We start from the raw sequence: 21,683 nt of genomic DNA on the forward strand, positions 1-21,683 counted from the left end.
ATCCCAACAGCCTCCCAGTGGCCATTATCAGGAAAAGCCACCCTCCTAAATACATGTATTCCTTTCAGTTTCTATTGCCAAACTGACATTGTCTTCACTTGTCTTCCAGGTGATGCTACCTGTCTGCTTTTTTTCCCCTCCTTCATCCTTGAACAGTTCCCATGCAAAATGTTTAGGACTGATGTGGTTAAACATATTTAGGTGGTGATTCGAGGCATGTGAGTTAGTACAAAAATAAAAACTATGTAGCCAAGAAAAATAGCATTTGTTATCCAGCAAGAATGAATGAGGCTTTTAAACCAATCTCACCGGTGGTTATTTATCTGTTTGTTCATTTGTCTTTTTAACATGTTTAACATATCTCTGCTTTTTTTAATATATGCACATGCACATATAGTCTTATTAGAGAATGATTTCAGGAATGGTTCATATTTTACTAGATGACAGTTAAGCAGAAAAACACAGATATCCATTAAAATACATTTCTGCAACATTATCATTTCAGTTTTTCAAACCATGTGTTAGACTATTGCTTACTACAGAAACATCTAATTTACATCTAAATAGCTTTTATAGAGTTTTCCTTTTGTTTAACACCTGTTAATCATAGCACTTCATAAGAAAGTTGTATAGAGTGGTTGATTGTGCCAGAAAAGTCATAGCTGAGCAGTGGGAATGTAACCTTTTGTCCTGTCCCTATAGATTTTAGTGACTTCCAGCTGCTGATATAAACAGATGGAAAATATTGTGTGTTCTTCTTAAGCCTGGATAGCATTTGTTCTTTGTTCTCGTTATCTCTGGAATTTGACTCAAAGCTGAAAGTGGGTAATGGCCTCTAAAACTGTCAAGTCTTAGTTTTTCAAGGTCATAAAAATGTGATCACAGTTGATCCATTTCTCCAGGAATTATATAGATTTTATTTTGCTTTTGTTTTTGAAAAGTTAAAATACAAATAGAATGCAAAATATTTGTATCTGGGAAAGATCCTATGGAGAGACAAGTAGTTTCTTCATAGTTAATTTTGCAAACAGGAAGCATTTAGATCCTACTGCTCCTATTAGTCACTCAAATTCAGACTTGAATGTTTTGATATTTTGCATAGTAACTCTCAAATGCAAAGAGATTTTTCACAAAGTTTTAAAGTGATTAATAAATGAGTTTGTGATACAAATAACCTTGGTAAAAATATAACCCCTTTTTGAAATGTGGTCTGAAGGTGTGACATTTATTACTATTCTTCTACCCCCCGCCCCCAAATATTTTGTTGTAAACTAGTCAGACTTCCCATATAGTTATTAAAAATACCCAAAAAACTAGTGCACAGGTTATATTTGAAGAAATTATGTTGTAATTAAGCAAAATTTTAATGGTTGGGTATCAAACTGAAATGGTTATAGTTTGGGCCCTCAGCCTCTTGGTATCTTCGTTAATTCTTAAGCATGTTATTGTGACCTCCGTGCCACTTCTACCATTTATCACCTTTCCTCTGGGTTCACGAGTCTATTTTAGGTTTATTGGTTAAAAGTAGTAAGGGGTGTGTGGAAAGGAAATTACAGAGACAAACTATTCTGAGGTCACTATTTCGCTGAATTAAAAACAAAACAAAAATCTTTAGTGCACATCAGCAAGTGACTGGTTTTCAGGTGACATTATCTGCATCCAACTTAGTGGAGAACAGTGGAGCCTCTTCAGTTAAGTTTTTAATTTTTGTTTGTTTTGCAAATATATTTTGTAAAAAGCCTTTTTTCCCCCCCAAAAAAGCCTTTTTAATGTCACATTTTACCTTACAGTGAGTTATTAAAGCGCAGTTACAAACTGCTTAAAGTACGATTTTTATCTTGGATATACTGACAAGCTGTTACCTGTGAAAATACATGAGTGATGTTGCTATGATAACAGGTTTTTTTTAAAAGCTTGTAATGTAGTTTAAGGAAGCAGACTTCTATTCAGTACTTTCTTAAACAGCTGAATGCGACAATTTTGATGTTCAAGTTATTAAAATTAATAAAATATAGAAAGTGAGCTTCATTCATGTGAGCAGTGATGGATTGGCAAATGAGTTTCTCTTTTTATCTGCCAGAGAGTGACAGTACACGTGTGTTTAAAATATTCCACTCTAAATTCAACCTATATTGTGGGAACCAAATAGGAGAGATGAGTAGTTTGTTCTTTGCACCTGTTCATTTCTTGGCCTCTCTGCTGAGCCTGCCAACAAGTGTTCTAGATTTTGCTAATTTTGGTTATAGTTTTTGTGATGTCACCTTGTTTACTGTGAGTGGTACTAGACCTGTAATTCATTTCACATAAAGTACTGAACAGCTATCCTATAACAACTGCTGTTCTCTACTGATTTGTTACAGATTTGAACCAGTGAACTAGAAGTGAAAAGCTCCATATCTTTTTTTTTTGTTCATTCCTCAGAGCTATCCAGTCCTCTATTTAAAAGGCTAAAAAACCAAAACCCCAGAGAATTAATGCATAGAAAGATGATGACTATTTTAAGGCCTGTGTTGGGGGTGGGAGGAGAGACAGCTTTTGCCAGTGCTGCTTCAGCTGCATTGAAGAGGACTTAGCACAGATGGATTGTGCATTACAAAATGTAACACATAATTCAAGCTGTCAGCTTAATCAGACTGTTTCCAGGAAGCAACCTGTAAAAGAGAAGGACCCCTTGTTTGCTGACCTCTGATCCATAGCCTGCTGCAGATTGTCATACATTTTGTTTCTCTTTATGTTGGTGTCCCTTCCTTCCCCTTCTTTTTGTTATTGTATTCCCTTCAAGTGGCACCCTGGAAAGACCACCCAGAGGGAGTAAAACAGTAAGAAATGAGCTAGCCACTAACATACAGGTTTTGTAAGATTTTAGTAAAAGAAAAAGTACTGTTTAACTACATATGTGATCTCTAGTATTGTTGTATGTATTACAAGTCTAAAAACTGCATGCACAGCTGTTTAAATTTAATTTCTTTGTAGTGGAAGACAGGGCTTTAGTATTTTTCAGAACTGAAGCAAAGCTTAGCAAAGTTTAGTGAGAACATATTGCTGCTTTATATATGAGGGAGTATAACCATCATTGCAAAATGAACAAACTGTAATAAACTGTTATATTTTATAAAAATCTTGATTTGGCAACCAGATTTCTTAGAGTTTGTAGCCCAGCTGTGTTGTTGCTTCGTGGAGTTCTTCTGTTGAAACTCCTTAACAAAGCAGGCCATCTGAAATCAAAATCTGAATGGCTATTTACACCTCTGTAAAAGGATTAGCAATGCTCCATTGTTACAATGTTTAAATCTTAATTTGCATCATTATAGAGGTGTAGCTTCATCAAATCCCTGGTAGGTCCCAGTTATGTTTTTGGACCTGTAGGTGGTCACTAAATTTATTCTGTTAGTGGAGTTAAAGGAATTAAATTGTTTAATATGTCAGTAATTTTAAGAAATTATCTCAGGATCTAATTGATTTTGGATAGTTTAAATGCTATTGTAGATTATTACTACATGTTTGTTGCATATAGTTGCAAGATGTGTCTCATACATAGGAAGGGAATGTATGTATATTGCTATGGAGTTTGAATATATATCACTTAAAGAATTTCCATTAGGATTTACAGGAACATGTTTTCACTATAGATTGGCCCAAGCTGCAAAGTTGAGATCTGGATTTTAAAAACCCTCTGTCCCATTGTTCCAGCAGCACTCAGATCTGAAGTTTCAGTTCAGGCCTGTCTCTGGTTTTAATATATATGAGTATCATATGGTCTATGCAAGGGATGTTTAAAAACTGAAACTGTTGTATTACTTTCTTTTGGGAGAAAATAGTCTAGTACAGTGGTTCTCAACCAGGGGTCCAGGGCCCCCTGGAGGGCCGCGATCAGGTTTCAGGGGGTCTGCCAAGCAGGGTCAGCGTTAGTTGCTGGAGCCCAGGGCAGAAAGATGACACCCCCACACACACACATGGGGCTGAAGCCTGGGGCCCTGAGCCCCGCCACATGGGGTTGAAGCCGAAGCGTGAGCAATAGAGGTTTGCAGGGTCACCATGCAATTGCCCCACTTGCTACCCCTAATGCCAGCTTGGGTTTTTATACACAAAAAAAGCCAGTAGTTATGGCACAGGTGGGCCATGGAGTTTTTATAGCATGTTGGGGGAGCCTCAGAAAGAAAAAGATGATTGAGAACCTCTGATCTAGTAGAAAGTACAAATAACACTTTTGTAACCACTTTTATGAAAAACAGATTAATTTTTGAAACCTTTAAAAAAATTAACACAGAGATACTATAGACTCATACGTATAAAGTTCATTTGGCAACCAGGTAAGATGAGCAGAGTTTAAAGAAAGCCAAGAAATTTTTTGGTGTCTGGGTCTCAACTTCACAGGCAGTTTCGTTATAGCAGATGCCAGTAGAACCCACTACAGCTAAAGGCAACCTGCAAGGGAAATAGAGGGCTTGTGCTCTTTTTTTCTTTATGAAGGATTTTAAAAAGAACTTGTGTGTGTGTATTTCTGTATATAAAAATGATCAGATGATCGTATATGTATATGTAATGTATGTATTTTTTCTATTGTTAGAGGTTCAGGTTCTGTCTAACTGGCACACTGGTTGAATAACAAGTGAAGTATTTACACCACAAGTCAAGAGAGTGAAAGATGAGCAAAGAGTGAAAGAGAGTTAAATACTTTGTGAACACCTATGTAACTTCAACATCAAAATAACGTTTGGGAGAAGAGAAGCCTTTACATTCAGCACGCTCACATCTTCAGATCAAGGACAAGAGGTCACAAAATACATGTTCTGAGCCTTCTGGCGCAGTGGCTCTCAACCTTTTTGGACTCAGGACCCATTGATAGATGTTGGTGGCCTGCTGCAACCCAGTGAATAGCTTTAGTGCAAAAAACACCTGGCTCACTAAATATTTTTTACCATGATCTATAATATACACGTTAACCTAATAAGTACACTGTGCGTACCAGAGCAATGAGTCCTGTGCTGCGGGGCTGTTTGAGCTTGGCGCTCTGCTCCGGGCATTGCGACCAGGTGCATGAGGTCACAGCAGCATTCACTCAAATTTGGCCCGGCTGGACTCCCATCATCATGACAGCAATGCAGTTGAACCAAACCTGAGTGGTCTACAACCCCGTGCACCATGTCGCAACATCTGGAGTGGAGAGCCGAGCTCAGCCAGCCCTTTGGACCGGTGAGTCACCACTGCAGGGTGAGCGTGAGGCCTCCCACGTGACCCTTTGACACATTTTGGCGACTCAGTTATGGATCGTGATCTATGGGTTCCTCCAGTTAAATCAGGGAAGACCAGAGTTTACATTCCTGATATTCCTAGAGTAAAAAACAACCAACCAAAAACACACACAAGAAGAGAAAATATCTCTTTAATCTCAGCCTTTCTGGCCTTTTCTTAAACATTGTAAAGAAGCAAAGGAGGGCACAAACGCATTCTTTAAAAAAAACTTAGCAGGCCTTTTTTAAAGTTGCAGTGCATTTTCTATTTTAACCCCTTTGCAGAGGCACTCATAACTTTCTGAAATATTCACTTTTGGGGCTGAAATTTTTTATGCTGCTTCACTTTTCAAAGAGGGTGTGTGTGTGTGTGTGTGTGTGTGTGTGTGTGTGTATGTAAAAGGATAAGCTGAATCCATTCCTTTCAGCCATTTTTGAGTAAAAGGGTGTGGAAAAAAAACACTTCAGCCCTATAAAAAAATTCTGGTGTGTTTTTGATCATGATTCAAGAAAGTTGTGAAGGGTGAAATTTGACATGGAAAAAGTCCCTGGTTAAGGATTAGCATGTGGTTTTGGTTTGGGGGAAAGGAAGGATTAATTTATCAAAGTTATTGTGTTGGTGAGTGGGATATATTATCCGCCCTCACAAGCACTTTATACTATGTATCTTTGCTAGTTCTGACCCACGTTCATCTACTCCCCCATTTGAAATAAACAAACGCCAAAAGGTATCTCTCCACATCAAGGGCAATAAAACAAATTTGGAGTCTGTAGGACAAGCCATTTTGGAGATGTGAGCTGAAACAAGTTAAGAAAACTTCCCAAAAGTCAGTAAGAGGTGAATATTTTTTTAAACCCTGCGAGTAGGATTTCCCAAAGCACTTGGCGATGGCCTAGCTCTGATCCCACTGAAGTTAGTGGTAAATTGAAAATCACATCCCATCGCTGTAAAACTCCTTTTCTGATACTTTATTTTTCCAAACATCCCAGTAGTGTGTTTTGAAAGAGATACCAACTCTTCCTCCATCTCTGCCACTCTTTCTCAAAGGGCTAGGACATTTTATAGTTAATGGGAGAAAACAGTATTTAACCCTCTCCTACCCCTTTCTACATTTTCCCTCACCCATAAACCCTCGTTTTATATTTTTCCTGCTCATACATGCAGAGTTTGTTCTTATATTTTTGTATTTTCCTTTTTGTTTCTCTGCTTATTGATCTGCCTTTACATGTGGAGGATTGTTGGCCTGAGGTTTCTTGTGGATAGAGGGGAGGGCAGGATGACAACATATGTCAGGAAGCGCAAATTTGCCCAGCCATCTCGTTGCCAATTTCACTGACCCTGGTAGCCATTGAAGTCCTTGTGAAGCTCTCTGTCATCTGTGGATGAGAAGTGCTATATAGGTATTAAAGGATTATGGATTATAGATTATGATTCTGGATTATAATTATGGCTTCTTATTCCTTATGTGGCCAAGTCTACAGAGGTTTACAAAAACTAGAGCAAAGTGCTGATTTCTGTGAAGCTGGCAGGAACCCAAAGACAGCCCCTGAAAACAGGGACATGTGTTCACCCTTATTAAAAATAAAGCACACTTTGGTGCTATTGAAACATGGCCTCCAAAGACCACTGGCAGAAATGTAAAAGAATTGTAGGAGTTCAAGATTTTTTTTTTCTTTTTCTGCAGAGCTACAGCAATATTGTTTTTCTGAAAGGTAATTCTCAGTTTCACTAGCAATATAAATGTAGATTTAGCACTTTTCTAAAAAGCGGTTTATATAGTTTTCTGTTTCATATCTGTTTTTCCTCTTATGGTGTTCATTTACCTTATTTTGGGAGTCTGCCTGAGTTCTGTCCTTTTTGTCAAGACTTTTAACCTTTTTGTAAACCTCTTAGTGTGAGTGAAAGATTAAAATAAGGATATAAATCAAAATATTTTAGAATTTGCTCAGAGGCAAAGTCTATCTAAATGTATACATATTGTTTGACTTGTGCTCAGTAGAATGCAGTTTTAAAAGCTTTAAAACATTGTTTGTTATCTGTCTTCAGGGATTGTCTGTCATTTGAAGGATTCTCCCATTTACTCCAGTTCATAGAAGATTTGGTGGCGAAAGCAGCACCTGAGTGCCTAACTTTATACCAAAGTGGAACCATAAGTCTGGCAAAAATGAAGAAGTTAATAAGGTTGATGCAAATTTCATTTGATCTACATCAACAGAACTCTAAATTAAAAAGTAGACATTAGAAACGTATAGTATTTCCTATTCCCCAGTCCTATCCCATTTATATTGGCCTTTTGCTTTAGTGTCCCTAGCTGTAACATCTATAAATAAAATTTTGCTTTAAATTGTTTGTTGGCTACTAGCTTTGAATTTGGCTCTGGTGACTGGAAGTTGTTACCTCTGGCAGCTGTTCAGTGACCTTTGAGATATAAGCTGGTGGTCTGTGGTCTTCATTCTGTTGGTGAAAAGGGGCAGAGAGGGAAAGACCTCCTCCAAACTGACATCTACAGTAGTTAACAAAAAAACACACTTCTGTTGTCAGCAAAAAGCTGAAATATGACATTAGGAACCCCGTCCCACCAAATTATTTTAATAAATAAGGGTTCTACTCAGCCTAAATGTTCAGAAGGTTACTCTAGCCCTTGGAAGTGGCCATTAGTGCTGGGATTAGTGTAAAAAGTGATGATACCATATTCTTCTTTCCGGGTTGGCAGCGGAAAACTGTAACGAAGAATGTATGTAAATAGTGGTGTGATATTGTCCTGTGCCTGTCTGCAGCTATGAAACACATCGTTTGGCATCTCACTATGTCTACAAATCCAGGCACTGGGAGTGAAAGGTCTTTATTGTATTTATTAAAGATTGGCATCTGTAATTAAATGTTGCCATAAAAAAGATCTGTTTATTTTAGGGAGATATAAGGAAGGTTTCCAAAACAAGTCAGAATTATTTGTCTGTACAATGGATATAATTAGAAATTGTTTTCTGCGTCAACATGGTATTTACCTTCACTGTGGCAATTCCAGTAATCCCTATACTTATAACTATATTTAAGAACATAAGAGTGACCATACTGACTCAGACCAATGATCAGTCTAGCTTGTCCTGTCTTCTGATAGTGGCCAGTGCCAGGTGCTTCAAAGGGAATGAACAGAATAGGGCAATTTATTGAGTGATGCATCCCTGGTCATCCAGTCCCTGCTTCTGGCAGTCAGAGGTTTAGGGACACTCAGAACATGGGGTTGCATCCCTGATCATCTTGGCTAATAGCCATTGATGGACCTATCCTCCATGAATTTATCTAATTCTTTTTTTAACTTAGTTATATTTTCAGCCATCACAACATCCCGTGGGAGCAGGCTGACTGTGCCTTGTGTGAAGAAATACTTCCTTTTGTTTGTTTTAAACCTGTTGCCTTGTTAATTTCATTGGATAACGCCTGGTTCTCATGTTCTGTGAAGTGGTAAATAAAACTTATTTATTCATTTTCTCCATATCATTCATGATTTTATAGACCTCGATCAGATCCTTCACACCCCCAGTCATCTCTTTTCCAAGCTGACCAGTCCCAGGGTTTTTAATGTCTCCTCATATGGGAGCTCTTCCATCCCCCTAATCAGTTTTGTTGCCCTTCTCTCTACATTTTCCAATTCTAATATATCTTTTTTTGAGATGGGGCAATCAGAATTGATGCAGTTCAACATGTGGGTGTACCGTGGATTTATATAGTGGCGTTCTAATATTTTCTGTCTCATTGTCCATCTCTTTCCTAGTGGTTCCTAACATTGTTCGCTTTTTTGATGGCCACTACACATTGAGTGGATCTTTTCAGAGAACTATCCACAATGACTCCAAGATCTTTCTTGAGTGGTTACAGCTAATTTAGACCCCATCATTTTGTATATATAGTTGGAATTATGTTTTCCAATGTGCATTACTTTCCATTTATCAACACTGAATTTCTTCTGCCATTTTGTTGCCCAGTCACCCAGTTTTGTGAGATTCCTTCGCCGTCAGCTTTGGACTTAACTATCTTGAATAATTTTGAATTGCCTGAAAACTTTGCCGTCTAACTGTTTATCCCTTTTTCTAGATCATTTATGAATATGTTGAACAGTACTGGTCCCAGTACAGATCCCTGAGGGACCCTGCTGTTTACCTCTCTCCACTGTAAAAATTGACCATTTATTCCTACCCTTTGTTTCTTATCCTGTAACCAGTAACTGATCCATGAGAAGACCTTCCCTCTTATCCCATGACTGCTTACTTTGCTTAAGAGTCTTTGGTGAGAGACCTTGTCAAAGGTTTTCTGAAGTATACTATATCCACTGGATTACCTTTGTCCACATGCTTGTTGACCCCCCTCAAAGAATTCTAATAAATTGGTGAGACATGATTTCCCTCTGCAAAAGCCATATTGACTCTTCCTCAACATAATGTGTTCATCTATGTGTCTGATAATTCTGTTCTTTACTATAGTTTCAACCAATTTGTCTGGTACTGAAGTTAGGTTTACCAACCTGTAATTGCCAGGATTGCCTCTGGAGCCTTATTTAAAATTAGTGTTACTTTAGCAATCTGCCAGTCAGCTGGTACAGAGGCTGATTTAAGCCCATGGTTGTCAACCTTTCCAGAATACTGTACCACTTTCAGGAGTCTGATCTGTCTTGCATATCCCAAGTTTCACCTCACTTTAAAAACAACTTGCTTACAAAATCAGACATAAAAATACAAGTGTCACAGCATGCTGTTACTGAAAAATGGCTTACTTTCTCATTTTTACCAAATAATTATAAAATAAATCAACTGGAATATAAATATTGTACTTACATTTCAGCATATAGTATATAGAACGGTATAAACAGGTCATTGTCTATATGCAGTTTTAGTTTGTACTGACTTCGCTAGTGCTTTTTATGTAGCCTATTGTAAAACTAGGCAAAAATCTAAATGTCTTGATGTACCTCCTAGAAGACCTCTGTGTGCCCCTGGGGGATGTGTACCCCTGGTTGAGAATTTAAGCAATAGGTTACGTAGTGCAATTAGTAGTTCTTCAATTTCATATTTTAGTTCCTTCAGAACTGTTGAGTGAATACCGTCTGGTCCTGGTGACTTATTACTGTTTAATTTATCAGTTTAACTACTGTTGATGTCGAGGCCCCAGTCCTGCGAACACTTATGCACATTCTTAACTTTAAGCACGTGAATAGGCCCATTGACTTCAGTTGCACTACTCATGTGCACAAAGTTAAGCACACATGTAAGTGTTTGCATGGTCCCACTACAACGGATGGCATTGAACTTTGTGTTGTTTCAATCTTAATTGTTGCATCCAGACTTTTAGCTCCAAAAAACAGCTGGTAGATATATTTTATTGCATCCAGGGTTCACAAGGCTGTCAGGTGACAAAAGTTATTGCAAGAACTAATCTTGATATAATCAACAATATAAAACTTTACCTTTTTAAAGATTGGTTGATAGGTTGGTTTAGCTCCTCTGGAATATTCATGTGGTGTTTCTTGTCATGGGAATAATTATTTTTCAGGTGTAATATCCACAGCCAAAGGGCATTAAGGAGTTAAAAAGTTGGATTTGATCCCTGGGTTTTTAAAAAAAAATCTTTTTCTAACTACATTGCTCTTATTTTATGTCTTTGTCAAGAGACATTGTCATGGCTGCATTTTTATGTCTAGATTATATTACTGATTATTATTCCATAAACCATGAGAATTATTGCAGATTCTATATCCAAACCTATTTTAGCTGTCTGTCTGGGCTTAAATAAACATTTCATGCAGCACTTGTTTTATTTTATAGCTTTTGTAATCAAACTGGCAATTTGAAAGAGGAAGACCTTGAGGCATGTGAAGCAGTTGTCCTTCATCAGCTTCAGGGATTGTTGCAGAACACATTGAATGGATGCCTCTTACCTGGGAAAACACTTAATGACAGAGGTAGATCTACAGATGAAAAACAAGCCAGGTATCATAGTCACAAAACTAATGCAATCATACAATTAATGTTCTTACTCTTTGTCTGAATTTGTTTCTGAATGTGTCACGAAAAGAAAGCAGAATATAGGTCAAACCCTATGAGTGACATTAAAATTTCAAGTGTCAGAGCGGTAGCCATGTTAGCCTGGATCTGTAAAAGTGGCAAAGAGTCCTGTGGCACCTTCTAGACTAATGGATGTATTGGAGCATAAATCTGACGAAGTGGGTATTCACCCACGAAAGCTCATGCTCCAATATGTCTGTTAGTCTATAAGGTGCCACAGGACTCTTTGCCGCTATAAAAATTTCAGAATTCCAAGAGGTGATCTACACACACTTCAATATCAGCCATGTGATTCAAGCATTCTAAATTAGCAGATTAAGCCTTTTTTTTTATTATTTACTAGTCCGTTTTTAAAATCATTTCAGTTGAGCTCTTCTCACTAAATGGTTGTGCACCTATTTGCTTTTACATGTTAAGTGTAAAGTTTTTTCTCATTTTAAATAAGACATTATATAGATTTAGCTCTGCCTTCCATTTGCATTAACGAGAGATATGTGGCTAAAATCCACTGGTCAACTTCAAAATGTACCATTAAAATATATACTTCCCTAACCTAGAAAGGTAGGTGGACTGACTTTCAACAGCAAAAAAGTGCTCTTTGGTTTGCCTAGTCATCATAGACTCTGCACTGTCAGGGAGAAGACTTGCGTTGGATTCCCAGTGTACTGCACCCCGGCCTGCAAATTGATTGAATTTCTCAACAGTGACTCCTTTTGCTGATTGAGGAATAATATTAAACTTGAAAGGGATCTCATATAGTTGTCCTTTATTTTTGAAAGGCGAGTGGTTGCAATGGGGAACCACAAGGATGTGGGATATAAATTTGAGGAGTAAATAAGGATTCTTACAAAGATGCATCTTTCTAGGAAGGAGAAGAGGGAAACACAGCTGCTTCTAACAGAGTGCTCAGTGTGTGGTTTATATTCTGTTTCTGAAATACTATACAAAGTATCTTTCTAAAAAGGAAGATACATACATATACAATACTTACAGATAAACTGGTAATTCTGTTGAGAGCCCAGGTTGTGAAACATATGGCCAGCATAGAGGCATTTATTTGTGTCCCAGAAAACATTGTGCATTATTATAAACATTCACTTTGTAGTGAAAGTTTAGAATTAAATGTTGCAAAACTGTTTCCGTATAAACTTCTGTTTTCATATGTTTATGCTAGTTCTTAATAGAAACACCTTTTTTGGATGTTTGCTCTTGGTTCCAAGGAGAATTTTCCTCACAGTTTCCAAACTAATTCAATCAGTCATTTTTGAGTTAAATAGAGGAAATAATACTATTTTCACTTAAAAAAACAACAAAGCACTTCTTTATGAGACTAGAATCAATTAAAATGGACTGAAATTTGAAACTTAAATTGGAGATAGCCTTCAGTGATGAATAGTGTCTTTGCTGGATTTGAAAAAAAAAATGTTTGAAATTAAACAAAGTTATGATCATATATTAAAACTTGGAACTGAGCATGCACATTTACAAGTGTGTACTCTCAAGTATACTCACTGCCCCTGTGTGCTGCGCAGGATGTACGCACTTGAAAAAAAGGGATGAGGGGAATAGCAGTTGGTCTGTTTAGCATCTTCACAATTTATACTTTTGACCAGCTTCAAGTCCCTTATTCATTTTTTTCCTCTCATTCATGCCCCTTCACTCCCCCTCCCCAGTAGAGTTTATTTGAATGTGTGATCATGTTTCACAGATACTGAGGCTTCGTATTCCAGCCACGGAAATTTGAAATTCATGGTTCTCCACTGGCTTCCCTGACTGGCCAGTCTTTGTACTCTCCTCCCCAGTTGTAGGTTGGGATTTAAGGCCTATCCCTGATTCCCTTAATCCAGAGGCTGGGATAACTAAATTGAAATTAAAATGGAACTTTATAAGAATGGACCTTAAAGGTTGGACAGTTCAAATAAAAAAATGTAACTTCCCAAGAGAAATTTAATGCTGTCGTGATGCTTTTACTGGCCTGAAGCAAGAACAGAAATAAAAAATACTAATTAAATTGCTTAACATATTATTATAATTTGTTTTTAGTTTTTAAATCTATAGTATAAAATCAACTCTATCTGCCATGTGCTTGAGTTAACATTGCTGAAGGAAATCTTTAGCTTTTGCATTCCCTGATTTTTATTGTAAGTGTGAACCCTTAATGGTTAATTATTTTGTATATACTATTGTAGAAGTCTAGAATGTTTCCTTTTCATGCACGTGCCACAAGGCAAGGGAAGGTTTCATTAGAGAGATCATTTGCTGGCACAGTAATGAAAACAGAACTCCCTCCCCATGCCTTACTCCTTAATGTTTATGCCCTAATATATAACATGAGTAAAGTTACAGGAATGCTTGTGTTTGCAGGATCAGGGCACTTATTAGCAGTGAAGTACCATTCATTTCACAGGATTTAGTTGTCCTTTGGAGACAGATACGTCTCTGAGCACTGATGTATTATTGCAGTATTTCCTAAGCTGTTTCTCAGGAAAATACACCTATAGCATTAAATGAAACTTGCTGCTTCTTGAATTTGTGAAACTTCTTCGGAACTGGAGCAATTTTTTTTAAATAATTTTTTTACCAGATGTAGTAGGGAATATTTTTCAGTATCTGGATTGTTGTGAAAAATTGAAAAGCCACTTTTGCTGAAAAATCCCCATAAGTGTGGATTTTGAAAAAGCTGCTGGAGAAAAAAGTGTTATCAGGCTGTTTAGTAGATTAAGCAAAGTATTATTAGGGCCAGATAGTTGCAGAAGGGAAACGGAACTCAAGACCTCCTAGCTTGCAGCACTACCTTTAATCCACTATATCATGTGACTAGGAATATTTGTAAAGTGTGTATCAGTGCAATAGAATGTTGCTAATTTATAGTAATGACTGGAAGATCTATTATGGAACACTGAATTTTGCAAATTGCCAAGTAAGATGTAAGAGACTAGGGCATACATGGTGTGGCCTAGCAGTCATGATCAGAGTCAGGCTGGAGTTAGAGACTGGGGATCAGAGGTAGTACTAAGCTAGAGTCAGGGTCAGGCTGGGATCAGAGACCACTGATCAGGAGACCAGATGAGGTCTGGAGTTGCACCAGGCCCAAAATCTCTGGTGTTGACCAGCAAACTTCTTGGGGCACCTTCCAGAGTTAAATAGGGTTGCTGGCCAATCAGAGGGCTGCAAGATACGGTCACTCTGGGTCCCTTGGGCTGTACTTCCTGCAGCGCCTATTCTCCACAGTCCACCCTGGCTATGGCTCTGCATGGCCTCCCAGAGGGACTGTGAGAAAGTCAGCTATCCCATGCTCTGCGAACTCAGGTCCTAGGCCCTGCAGCCTTACGTTAGTGAACAAACTCAATAAATCCTGAATAAAGCATCACACTGTCATGCACATTGACAACTATACTGTATTTTTAATCATCTGATAATTCTATGTAGTGTATTATTAAATGTACCCAGACTATGGCAACAACATTGATTATGTGAGCACTAATGTGAGTGCACGAAGGAAGAGGTAATCAGAATAAAAGGAGTTACATTCATTTCATCTAAATTTGTAGGACGGGGATGGCAAGGATTCATCAAGTGTAAAGGGACAAAGTCTGTAGACACAGAAATGTTGTTTTCCACTTTCAGCGAGGATATTACAAATTGAGTTTTTAAAAAGTAGTTAATATCTCATTGGTTATATGGCACTAAACAAAAAGATATGAATAGTGTGGGCTGATTTTACATTTTATTGGCACACCGTGTCTGTCGTATTTACTGCATGTGTCTGTTTTCCAGGTGTGACCTGCCATTGGATTTTGCCATGTTATGGGAACGTTTGTGCAAACACATTTTATTCTTGAAAAAACACCATGTTTTGTTGAAGGAAGAAGTAAAAGAGATGTTTGGAACTTTACTGATTTCAGAAAAAAATGCACAAGGCAGCCAGGTTAGCACTTACGATCATTCAGCAGTTTTGCTTACTGGTAATCAAACTGTTCGTGTGTGTGTGCACGCGAATGTGTGTCTGTGGCTACAGCCTGAGGTTTTGGAGAAAAATAGATATAACAAAATCTTTTTTTCAAAGCCTGTTTAGACTTACAAATAGACTTCAGCTGTCACAAAGGTCCCCTACTATGATTCTTGTGATCAGTGATCACTACTGTGAAAGTTTAATCTCTCACTCTTTGTTCTTTCCCTTTCTCGCTTGTGCACTGATAGCAGCTATTTAGAAATGTGCATACGTTTATAGGAATAAGCGATATTTGTATAAGCACCATTATACCAGTATAGCAGTGGCCAGTTGTACCACTTTACCCGTACCAGTTTCTAAACCATTATGGTTCAGGTAGTGTAAAAATTATTTAGACAAGCCCCAAGGCAGCTGCAGCTTTATCAGCTATCATGTTTTTGTCTTATTCTTTTTTCATTTGAAAAAGCAACACCAGGAAATTCCATACCAAAAAATAAATACTTTAAAGTTGCAAGAATCAAGAAATGCCAAATTATATAACCACTTACTGTTGTGTTCTCAGGACCTTTATCTTGTTCCATGTACTATCTATTCATAAATGTGTATGCATTTATTTGTAATCTCACCAGAAGAAAAATATATAATGTGTAAATCAGTGGCAATATCTACATAGTAAATCATACTGGAGGAAAAAACAAACAAACATAAGTCACTAACCCTATCTGACATTTTTCTTTTATTAAAAAAACCCCGAGAATGTCAGAAAAAAATTGCCATTCTTAATCAGACGCTGAGATAGTTGAAGGGTGGTTGGGGAGAAGAAAGAGGGGTCTCCATTTATTTTCTTCATGGAATAAAGCATTTTAAAGAATTTCTTCAAGATTTTCAGTAAGACATCAGTATTCCCCGGCCTCACAAAATCCATATTTTAAATTAGATAGATGTGCTATAGTGAAACCAGGAAAAAAAATAATCACAAGCCCATTGTATCTCATTGTTCTCTGTCCATCAGTCTCTCTAGATTAATAGCTTTTCATCATGAGTGATAGCTTTTTTTGTTTCTTAAAATAGTATTGTAATGTTTGGTATACTAAATTTATATGGACAATTTTACAAACAAGGCCATTGTGTACACTTTTAAAACTTTAATATGTATGGTTATAAACCAGCTCCCTGTAAAAAGAGCTGGCAGTTTGATGGACCAGATACCGCCCCCACCAATCCTACCACAAATCTCGAGTAAATGGGCTTTGCACAGAGGCTGTAAGGAGATAGAAGAATAGAATCCCCCCCCCCCCCCCGCCCCAGCCTGGCAGCTTGGATTGAACTAGCTGTGCGGCAGCTGGGCTGTCACTGAGCCCAAGAACCATAGTAATAGTTGGGGCTCTTGCACACCCTCTGCAGGGAAAGTGTAGTTACTTTCAGACCCTTTGTGGTTTTCACTCTGTGCAGCAGAGCACTGATGGTTCCATCTGTGACTGAGGATTTCTGTACTTGCTGGCAAGGACACAGAGGCATTTGTCTGTATGTTGTGGTGACTTTTTAAAATTTATACACAGCTGTTATGTAATGCTTTGGATTGTTGATTAGAAAGCTCGTTACAAAAGAAGGTGAGAATCATTATCCCCACTTTACAGATGGGGAAATGAACACAAAGTGACTTGCCTAAGCATCCACAGCAGGCTAGTGTCAGATCAAGGAACAGAACCCAGGTCTCCTGACTCCTAGACCTGTGCCCTATCTGCTAAACCGTACTGTTTTCTCAAGAGGAGATGGATCATTATTGTCATCCAGGGTATCGCTCTTCTCTACCTTTAAATTATGAGTTTATAACCAGACTTCTTTGCATGAATCCATAATCAAAAATCAGCCCTTTGCACATCACAGAGAGCAGATATATTATGAACGGTTAATCAGATTTAGATTTTTTAATCTACTTTTTTTATAGATCGTTCATAGCTCAAAAAATAAACTGAACAAATAATTTACAAATCTTGTTTTCCCCCCCTCATTTAAGCAGTTTCCAGAGGTAACTGATTTTATATTTTTTTTAATGTTTCAGTAAAATCATGGCCCAAACAACAATGTATAATATTTTGGTACATTGGATCTTTATTTTAAATTGTAGTCAAAGTAATTGTACTTTTAAAAGAAATATGGGTAAATAGTTTGCAAGTCTGAAAGCCAATGCACTTTTCCTGAGCAAGAGACCCAGTCAAGGGATGTATCTTTGAACTGATAGTAAATATATTTACAATATTTGTGGAGCTACCCTTATACATTTTATCTTTGGTTATAGCAATGGGGAAGAGATTGCAATGAGGCTAGAACATTGAATGTATGATGACAATCAGGTGAGAATTTGAATAAAGATAGTAAAGAAAACAGGATTTATATCTGGAGTTCAGTAACATAAGCACTTTATTGCTCAGCATATGCACTATAATCTGTTTGCTGTTGTGTTACACTGGTACCCATGTGTGCATGCATTTATTTTTGTATTAGATCTACTAATCAGGATACATTCTCAAGGGAATTTATCTTCAGGATAGATTTACCTTGGAAACCTCTTATTTACAAGGAAATTGCTCAGGACAATAGGCTTCCATGAAGTAGCCTATATAAATAAGGATAAAATACAAAGGCACACAGCTCATTAAATAAAACACATACATTAAAGCTCGTTGGATTCCTGGAAATGTTTAAACTACCTGCTATTAAATTCTTTAGAATAGAACACATTTTATGCTAAATGTTTATTCTGCCTCTACACATGCATCTGCATTTTGAAGTACAAATACCTGCGTATTGAAAAAAGTCAAATATTTGCACTCAGAACCCCCAAATTGACAAAAAGAGGCCAGGTGGAGTTGTGATTTAATTATTTTGTCCATTATGTGCACTTAGGGTTCTTAATTATTAGCACTTTAAGATTAATACAGTTTTCAGGCCATTTTTGAAGATTTACTGTACTGACAGATGACGATTCCACCAAACCATACATTGCTGGCTCCATGTATTACACTGTGATATTTTGTCACAGCATTGCTAAAACATCCAAGAGCATGCAAAGCCCTATCAGCGTTCCAAACGTGCACATAAATCCACTTGTGGAGGAACCCCATGGGCAGAGTTGGGAATGCTTTAAATAAGCATCCTGAACCTAAGGAGATTCCCATCAGACTCTGTAAACCTCCATCACACAATCAGCCAGTTCCTCATTCAACAAGCCTGATGGTCTCAGAAGTGTTTGGCTGTGACCAGTCAACCTAATTTCCCTTCTAGCATCTTCAGAAGGCAGATGACGTGACCTTCTGTTTTGGCATATTCTCTTCTCTTTCCCCAACCCTAGGTTACCTTTGTCCAGTCCCTCCATGTGGTGGTCTCCACTCAAAAAGCTGTGGAGTCTCCCTCTTCCTTCCTGACTGTAGTGTTGCCCGGATTGCTTCCTTTCTCTCTTCTCACTCTCCCCTTGCCCCCCATGTCTTACCATCCATTTCTTTCTCTTCCCCCCTCTTCCCATCCCCTCCCATGGATGTTTCCTCTTTCATTGCCATATACTTTGAGAATACCTGATACTCCTTTTGTGGCTTTAGGGCTAGTTGTAGGGTGTTTCCTCGGATGGGACTCTCCCTGTCTTTTTCTTTTGGTGGGGAGGGCATCTTGACCTTGAAACTTCAGGGTTTGACTTATGAAAGGAACTTTCAGAAAGTATTTCTGATCGAGTTCTTCATGCTCAGTTACACTCCAGTAAATATAGGACCAATGCAGCTTATTTTAGAACATGGGCCATCTTTTTAGCCTGATGTAGATCCTACCAGACTTTGGTTAAGAAGGCCTCTCTCCAGACATGCGGGAGACCCTAATAAGGGTGTGAGAGTTTGGTTCCTGCTGGTCCAGACATCACCCCTTGTACTTTCTGGGATTTCATTGTGGGATGTCTGATGTGAAGCCACCCCATTTTATCTGGATTCCTAAATGTAATACTTAGTTTCCATTTATTACTTGTGAATGATAATTGGGAATGGTTTAACAATACTTCACTAGAGGCACAAAAAGTCACAGTGAAGGAAGAAGGCCATATTAGTGTTAAAAAAAAAAACAACCCAACCTGGTTTAAAGGGGAAATGAAGGCAGCTACAAAAAATAATTATATAATATTAACATATGGAAGAAAGGGGGAATTGAATATAAATAAGTAGTTAGCAATTATAGGAAATTGATAAGAGAAGTAAAAGGGCATGAGAAATCTATGCCCAGTTGAGTTAAGGACAATAAGAAGGAATTTTTAGAAATATATATTGGGAACAAAGAGAATCTAAGAATGGTATTCGTCCATTACTAAATGGAAAGGGTAGAATGATTAATAGTAATGCAGAAAAGGCTGATGTGTTCAATACATATTTGTTACGCATTTGAGGAAAAAATAGATGACATAGTTCTATCATATGATAACACTCTTTCCATTTGTCTACTATCTCAGGAGTATGTTAAGCAGCAGCTGCTGCTAAAGCAAATGTTTTTAAATCAGCAAGTCCAGATAACTTGCATCCAGGAGTTTTAAAAGAGCTGACTAAGGAGCTCACTGAAGCATTAATGTTGATTTTCAATAAGTCTTGGACGAATGTGGAAGTTTCCAGAGGAAAGCTAGTGTTGTGCCAATATTTAAAAAGGGTTAACAGGATGATGTAGTTAATTTATAGGCCTGTTAGTCTGACATCTAACCAGGGCAAGATAATGGAGTGGCTGATACGGGACTCAATTAATAACGAATTAAAGGAGGTTAATATAATTAATGCCCAACCAACATGAGTTTATGGCAGATAAATTTTGTCAAATTTGATATCTGTTTTTTTTAATGAGATTACAAGTGTGGTTGATGAAGATTAAGGTGTTGTAATATACTTTTGATTTGGTACTCAGGACATTTTGACTTTAAAAAACTAGAAAGATCTAAAATTAACATGGCACACATTAAATTGTGGCTCAGAGGTCTCAAAATGTGATTGTAAATGGGGAATCATCATTCAATGAGTGTTTCTAATAGAGTCCCACAGGGATTGGTTCTTGGCCCTGCAGTATTTAATATTTTTTAGTGTCCTGGAACAAAACATAAAATCATCACTGATTAAAACTTTCAGATGACGCAAAAATTGGGGGAGTGGTAAATAAAAAGAGGACCTGTCGCTGATACAGATTGATCTGGATTATTTGATAAACTGGGCACAAGCAAACAATATACGTTTTCCTATGGCTAAATGTATATATCTAGGCACAAAGAACCTACCATACTTATGTGATGGGAGACTCTATCCCTGAAAGCAATGACTCTGAAAAAGATTGGTGGTGGGGGGAGGGAGGCAGGGTGAGAAGGGATAAAGAGCTCAATATTACTAAGCTTAACAAAGAAGGTTAAGAGGTGACTTGATTAGTCTATACATATTTACATGGGGAATAAATATTTAATAATGGGCTCTTCAATCTAGCAGAGAAAGATACAACTTGGTCCAATGGCTGGAAGTTGAAGTAGACAAATTCAGACCAGATATAAGGCATACTTTTTTTTTAATGTATTTATTTTTAAACAGTGAGAGTAATTAACCATTGGAATAATTTACCAAGGGTCATGGTGGATTCTCCATCACTGACCATTTTAAAATCAAGATTGGATGTTTTTCTAAATATTAAGATCTAGGAATTATTTTGAGGAAGTTCTATGGCCTGTGTTATACAGGTCAGATTAGCTGATCACCGTGGTCCCTTTCTGGCCTAGAATTTGTGATGGTGCACATGTCCATCAGTAACAGCATAAAATATATTAGTAGTAGAACCTTTGTTATGGCCGTTGAATTGCTTCTGATATACTACATTAGATTTGCATTGTGATGGACTCTCAATTGGAAATAAGTCTGTCTTTTCAATAATAAAAATATTTTGTGACCCTGGCTATATAACCTAATTATTTTTAACATTAACAAAAAGCAATTGCTTAGAATTTCCCTGATTTTTGTTGATGTGCTTTTGTTATTTTCATGTATTGAAATCCTGTGCATGAGGTCAATTTGAAAAACAAAACAAAACCTTCACTGAAAGTTATTTGCTTACAACTCAGAAAGAGCCATTGTGGTCTCTTGGGTAAATAGCGGATTAAGAAAAAAAGCAAATGAGTAATATTTACCTATGGGACCTGAATGATTCCAGTTGGAGCCATTCCATTCTCACAGGTAAACATATAAAGAAAGTCACAAAATCTAGGATTATTTCCGTGAGACATCAGTCCAGATCCTTGGAGACTGCCTCATTTATTGAACCATTAGATAATTAGAGCTTGAATCTAGTAAGATTTGCAGAATCAGACCCCTAATTTGCACACTATATAATAAAAATCCTTAACAGTTGGTGGAAGTAAAAAAAATGGAAACAATGCTGTATATTGATAAAAG

General features: G+C 37.4%; 1 protein-coding gene across 9 annotated transcripts in view; it reads left to right on the forward strand.

The window, feature by feature from the left end:
- Nucleotides 1-21,683, forward strand: part of KIZ (kizuna centrosomal protein) — a 97,985-nt gene that overhangs the window by 46,598 nt on the left and 29,704 nt on the right. For 7 of the 9 annotated variants that reach the window (XM_073339793.2, XM_078852372.1, XM_073339794.2 and 4 more), the window contains 3 exons: nucleotides 7,279-7,413; nucleotides 11,049-11,213; nucleotides 15,066-15,216. In XM_073339793.2, the coding sequence (XP_073195894.1) occupies nucleotides 7,279-7,413; nucleotides 11,049-11,213; nucleotides 15,066-15,216 (451 nt within the window). Of the gene's footprint in view, nucleotides 1-7,278; nucleotides 7,414-11,048; nucleotides 11,214-15,065; nucleotides 15,217-17,539; nucleotides 17,595-21,683 lie in introns of all 9 variants that reach the window. The other 2 variants (XM_078852373.1, XM_078852371.1) reach the window with 2 other exon arrangements.

This window comes from Lepidochelys kempii, chromosome 3 (genome assembly GCF_965140285.1).
Source record: "Lepidochelys kempii isolate rLepKem1 chromosome 3, rLepKem1.hap1, whole genome shotgun sequence".
In the NCBI taxonomy this organism is placed as follows: Eukaryota; Metazoa; Chordata; order Testudines; family Cheloniidae; genus Lepidochelys; species Lepidochelys kempii.